Below are 6,123 nucleotides of genomic sequence, written 5' to 3'. Positions count from 1 at the left end.
TGTGGTTGTGCACCACCCCCTCCACCACCTAGCTCACCACCACCTAGTTCTGAGCCACCTTCTTCATCAGAACCACCTAGTTCTGAACCACCAAACTCAGAGCCACCTAGTTCTGAACCACCTTCTTCGTCTGAGCCACCTAGTTCCAGACCTAGCCCACCTAGCTCGGAATCTTCATCTTCATCAAAGCCATCTAGCTCAATTGTACAACCTAGCTCTGAGAGTTTTAGTTCATCAATGCCTGAAACTACATCAAGATCATCTAGTACATCGTTGGAGTCAACAGAATCTTCTGGCCTTTCTATATCAGGAATTTCTGGGTTATCAACAGCTCGTTCCACTACGATTATTACGGTCACTACCTGCGCGCATGGAAGTTGCTCAATCATAACTGAAACTACAGGAGTGACAATTATCACTGAAGGTACTAAGATTTTTACTACTTATTGTCCATTAACAGGAGAATCATCGCCCTCTTCTTCAACTATTGGACCAAGTAATGGTTCAGGTGGCAAAGGAGGTGGAAATGGATCAAATAATGTTGGTGGCAATGGAAACGGAAGTGGATCAGGTAATGGAAACGGATCACGTTCATCAACCGTCATCGCAGTTACTACTTGCTCAAATGGCGGCTGTTCTACTGTGGTTGAAACAACTGGAGTTACAGTTAGAACAGAAGGAACAACTATATACACTACCTATTGTCCATTAACTGGAGAAACGATACCTTCATCATTAACTAGTGTTCCAAGTAATGGCTCTGGTGCTGGCAGTGGAACAGGCCAAGGGGCAGGTCAAACAGCAGGTCAAGGATCAGGAAGTGGACCAAGTCAAGGATCAGGTCCAGGAGCAGGTCAAGAGTCAATTGAGACGTCACTTACGGAGCAACAATCAACGGAGAATCATATACCATCACTACAAACGGTCTCGATTATGCAATCAAGTGAGTCTTCGTCATCAGAGTCGAATCCAGCTGAGATTTCCGTATTAGCGGCTGTTGGTCCTACGATAGGTTACTCCATTGGGGCCGTTTTCTTGGCTATTACCATGATTTTGCTTTAGTTCCTAGAACAATATAGGGATGATTTTATTTTATTTTGGTTTTCAAATAATTCGATTTTCGGTTTATGTTATTCTCAATCTTCCAAGTGATTTAGTTTTCGGTCCCGCCCTATTTAGGTATTTTCTTTTTTGATTCATAATTGTGTTTGACTTTCTTCGAAATACTCTTCTATTAAAGTAGTGTGTCTATTTGCACTTATCCAGCTATGAACTATCATATGTATACTTTGGTGATTGTATCAGGATCGAAAATTTTCAGTCTTTAATATCGAAAATAAAAAATCATCTAAGGCACAAATACTTCTACTCTCTATCATTGATACCAATGCGCCACTTCTAAATCAAGGTGGATTTTCTGTCCTACTAAAAGCATGCATCAAACCTCAAGGAAGTGCGCTTGTAACATCTCTACCACGCGAAAACTCTAAACTTTGCTTAAATTAAAACCCCTCCTTACATATTTCTAGCCACAGTAATGAAAAAGGAGATTGAAACCAGGTGGAAAAATTCTCGATGAAATACGAGGAGGAGAAAACCCACCCGGCTTCTCTATATCATGTTACAAGCAGTATCTGAGTTATGCACAGAGGAGTCCAATAATTCTCCCGCCGATCAGGGACATATCTTGACTTAGAATCAAATTCCACGTCAAAATTTTAAAAAACACTCAAAACTTTCGTCATTGTGGTTTTTAATCCAGAAACGACCCGGGGTAACCTTAGAGTATTCTAATCCGTAGCTCAACCAAACGCGAAAGGAGCATACTTACAAAGGTTAGAGAGTTTCACTTTTAGTACCCTTTCAATTATTTTCCAGTTTTGAGCCTTTGGTTAGCTTGTGCAGGAAATAACGGCGTTAATGCAAGTCGGGGAACCTATATAAACGTCTTGAAAATTGCCTGTTACGGAAGGAAAACATCCAGATTAGTTGGATGATGTTAGTCTATTTTTAAATTTATTTGTCTTGGTATGTAGATCTTTCCAAAAACAGCTTCTAAACGTCTTCATTTGGGTAAACTGCGAAGAATTTTCAAAATACACAACATGTAAAGATTTTACCAATATATGTAAAATGACAACCTTAGTTGGTTATGAGAGAGTCTTATTTTCAAAGCTTCAATTTACGAGACAGAACATACACAGGAAAAGTCTTTTAGCTTAGTAGACCGATAATTAGAACTCTGATTCCGTACTAAAACTGGATCCGTATATGCGGATAATGCGGATATACGTGGCAAGGAATTTCAAACTACTGCTTCCCTTTACTGTTGGTTTTGTGATATTTGCGAATTAGTTTTCACTTTCGTTTAAATTGTTGATTTAAAGGCGGAAAAATGAATTGCATGTAAAGTTTGTGTAACTTTTAACCCTGCATTTTGTATTTGTATGGAGGAAATTTTACAAAACATGAAATTTGTTTCATGTGCAAATGTTTCCATACGAAACTGGTTCAATTGTTCCCACTTACGGTGTTCATAATTGGTAATGGTTACGGTAGAACCCATGAAATATTAGATCATAATGGTAAAAAGTTTTTCCGATCCATGTTGTGGATAAAGAATATTGGAAGCGAGGGAGAGAAAAAGCAGTATTGTATGTACCGGCTCATTCATATACATGTGTCATCTTTTGTTGTACCTTTTGGCGTACCTTAATTTTCTTTTTAGCCCTCGGTTACTGTATTGCCCATTCCGATTACCCGTATATGATACTACTCGGGATGTTTATCGGCTCAATCTATGTAAACTGGATGAGGAAATGATGCCGTAGACAGACTAAGAGATAATCTTCTAATGGGTGAAATTTTGTTTTGTCTCATCGGGCTTAAGTAAATCAACTACGACGAGGTGCATCAACCTGAAATTCGTCAATGTTAGGCGAAAGACAACATTTTTACACAAAAACGTAACGTCTCACCTTGGCAAAGTACAAAAGGTGTAAAGTTTTACAAAAAGTTCATTATTGTTTGGAATTATGCAAATCTTTGCCAACAAAAATCACCTGTTGAACAGTCCTGAAATACTGGGCGCTTACGTATAGTTGCTACCAAAGCAAGGTGAAATAGCAAACAATTGTGAATATGGATTCGTAATTGAAATAATTGGCAAACTTTTTGTGACACCTTTTTATATATTTTATTTATCGCGACAATGAAAGACTTGAACCCTGACAAAAAATGGTTATGAGCATACCGATATCAATTTGCCATATCTTTGGTTCTAGCCACAGCCTTTAAGTCATCTATGCTCTGGCTTGTTCAAGCCCAGTTTTCGTTGCCACTCGTATTGAGTATGTGGGGTAGGAAGCGAAAGAAGATGTTGATATACGTGTCTACTCTCTGTGAACCAATGTGGGTATCTATTATAAACACGCGATAGCAAACAAATAGCCTGGATGACACAGTGCATAAATTTTTCTGAAAAAGGAAATTATTGTGTTGTACAACAATCCTATTGTTTAACTAAAAAAACGGGGGTGGTTTAGTTTGTGTGCATTGCATTTTTTTCATATGCAAAATTTATTCTCGTCTAAAACTTTAAACTCAAACGTTTTCTTCGGTTAGGACAATTGAAAAATTATTACACAACAACACCTACCACACACAACACCTTTGTCATTTCTTATTGTTCTCTTGAACAATTAGACGAACAAATAATCATAAGGCAAGGGAGCAGAAACAGTGTGTGTAGAGCAACTAACAATTTTGAGATTCAGTAAACAATGAAAATGAATAACCAACTCATATCAACCAGCTTTTGAAAGGTGTACTTTTGTAAAACAATTGCACCTTGCGACGATGAGATGATGACATGCACTAGAGAGTAAATCTCTACTACATATACTCTTAATAAATTAGCCATAGTGAATTAATGTTCTACTGTTTGACCTATCTTTCATGATTTAGGTCTATCGTGTTAAGTTTAGACATGCAAGTATCAAAACTGGTTTGACGGATAGCACATATCCCTATTTCAGACCAAATAATACCATTTGTTTCATAAGGAAATGATTTATATGTGGTTTAGTATAGACATCCCGTAATTCAATTCAATTCAATTCCTTCTATTTTGTGCAATTAATATTATATAAACTTTTAATCAAACATCGACTCCAAAATTTGCACAAATTGAGAAATAAAACACCAATTTTTATCCAAAGCAGTAACAAAAGAGAAAACAACCAGTTGCTACAACATAAACAAACAAACAAACAAACCCTCAAGAGAACAAAACAATTCATTGCAACACTGACACAAAGACCCTGCATTAAAACTAGTAGTAGCCGAAAGAAACCTATTATTAAAACCATGAATTAAGTCCTACAGCTAGTGTAGCATACGTTTGATCTCATTACGATAGAAACAGCTACCTCCCCACAAATCCTATTTTGCAGACCCCGCCCTTAAACAAGATAGGGGGTGACGAAGTAGTGCTAGCATTTTGAAACAAAAATAGCTCCCATGTAAACTAGAACTTTGGCATCAACAAAAGGTTTAGAACAATTTTTCAAATTCAAAGTTATTAAAGAAAGGAAAAGAATATGTAAGAGAATTCCCCCCTTGAACTGAAATTTCAAACATCTCTTCGGGAATGCAACATTTGCTATTCTGGAAATTGCCTATTCGCTATTATTCGTCAAGGGTTTATTTCAGTGATGCAGATTCTGGAAACATGAATAACTAGTTTGAATTTTGTGAATGTTTACATCAAGACGCTCGTCGGGTTATTTTTACAAGAACGATTTGCAATACCCAATTTCCATTTTCATAAACAACATCCATTGCAAATTACGAAAAAAAACGCCCTTTGTTTAAATGTATTGGGCTATTGTTTCGTTACTTCACCTAATTGAGATCCATATTAATGAAAACACAGGAAAATGCATTTGAAACAATGATTGAAGGCGGTTGTAATATCTTTGCAATCTAACAATGAAGAATATATAAAGGGGTGAATATTTCACCATATTTGAGGTCATTCAAAAGATTCTTAACCCAACAAAGCTCAGGTAATCACTATAACAATGAAGTTATCCACTGCCAACTTATTGTCACTCGCTGCATTTGTGTCTTCAACTCAAGCCACCTGGTCTTTATTTGAAGATTTATTCAAAGATTGTGCTCCAAAGCACGTTCAACCTATCTGTGAGATTCAGGATATCTTTTGTGACACTGATGATTCGAATGACTCAGTTTCTGCTCGTGATGCTTCTGTTAACTTTAAAGCTGCTTTTGTTGTTTCTGGTGCTGAAAAAAATGATGATGGAACTTATAACGTTGTTGCGAATTATGAAGCTGATCAATCTGACCAATTGCATCAGTACTTTGGTGGTAACATTGACCTGTTGTCTCTTACTGGTACTGGTTGTGATGATGTTCAGCTTTATGGACAAGGTGCTTCCAATGCTGTTTCGAGTGCTTTCAAGTGGTCTACAAAATTTCAATGTAAACCAGAATACAAAAATGGAAAATGTTGTCTTCCAGACGGTTTTACAATTGGGTTCAAATTTATTGAGATTGGTCTTGCTTGGGAAGCATTAAAGTTGGTTTTTGGTCATCAATCGTGTCTGTATGGTATTATTACTCATTGGAGCTTTTTGGAGGTTTTTGATCCATCGGCATTGCTTCATCATGATTTATCATTATTTAAGAGAGACGAAGTTGCTGATGGTGTTGAAGGATTCACCACTTTTGATAAGAGAACCTTGGGTTTCTTGCATGACTTGTTAGGTAAATGTACTACTCAAAACAAGGGAATTAAACAGTTCTGTTGGGAATGCGACTGTCCATCTACATCGAGTAGCACTACTGTTCCACCAAGCACTTCATCTACTCCTCCAACTGAGTCGTCTACTCCTCCAACTGAATCATCTACTCCACCAACTGAATCGTGTACTCCACCAACTGAGTCGTCTACTCCACCAACTGAGTCGTCTACTCCACCAACCGAGTCTTCTACTCCTCCAACTGAGTCGTCTACTCCACCAACTGAATCATCTACTCCTCCAACTGAATCATCTACTCCTCCAACCGAGTCTTCAACTCCACCAACTGAGTCGTCTA

The 6,123-nt window shown here is 37.5% G+C and overlaps 2 protein-coding genes across 2 annotated transcripts in view; both read left to right on the top strand. All coding sequences in view use genetic code 12, as the record gives it.

The window, feature by feature from the left end:
- Positions 1-1,062, top strand: CORT_0E03570 (Hwp1 cell wall protein; the record flags this gene model as incomplete). Its single annotated transcript, XM_003870027.2, has 1 exon — positions 1-1,062. A coding segment is annotated over one exon (1,062 nt), but the record flags the coding sequence as incomplete, so codon positions are not given.
- A 4,022-nt stretch (positions 1,063-5,084) lies between these two features.
- The window catches only part of CORT_0E03560 (Rbt1 cell wall protein), a gene marked incomplete at both ends in the record, with an annotated part of 1,977 nt that continues 938 nt past the window's right edge, over positions 5,085-6,123 (top strand). The window contains one exon of the mRNA XM_003870026.1: positions 5,085-6,123. This exon is cut by the window's right edge and continues 938 nt beyond it. Within this exon, the coding sequence (XP_003870075.1) occupies positions 5,085-6,123 (1,039 nt within the window).

This window comes from Candida orthopsilosis, assembly GCF_000315875.1.
Source record: "Candida orthopsilosis Co 90-125, chromosome 5 draft sequence".
In the NCBI taxonomy this organism is placed as follows: Eukaryota; Fungi; Ascomycota; class Pichiomycetes; order Serinales; family Debaryomycetaceae; genus Lodderomyces; species Lodderomyces orthopsilosis.
This window is presented reverse-complemented; position numbering and strand designations above follow the sequence as displayed.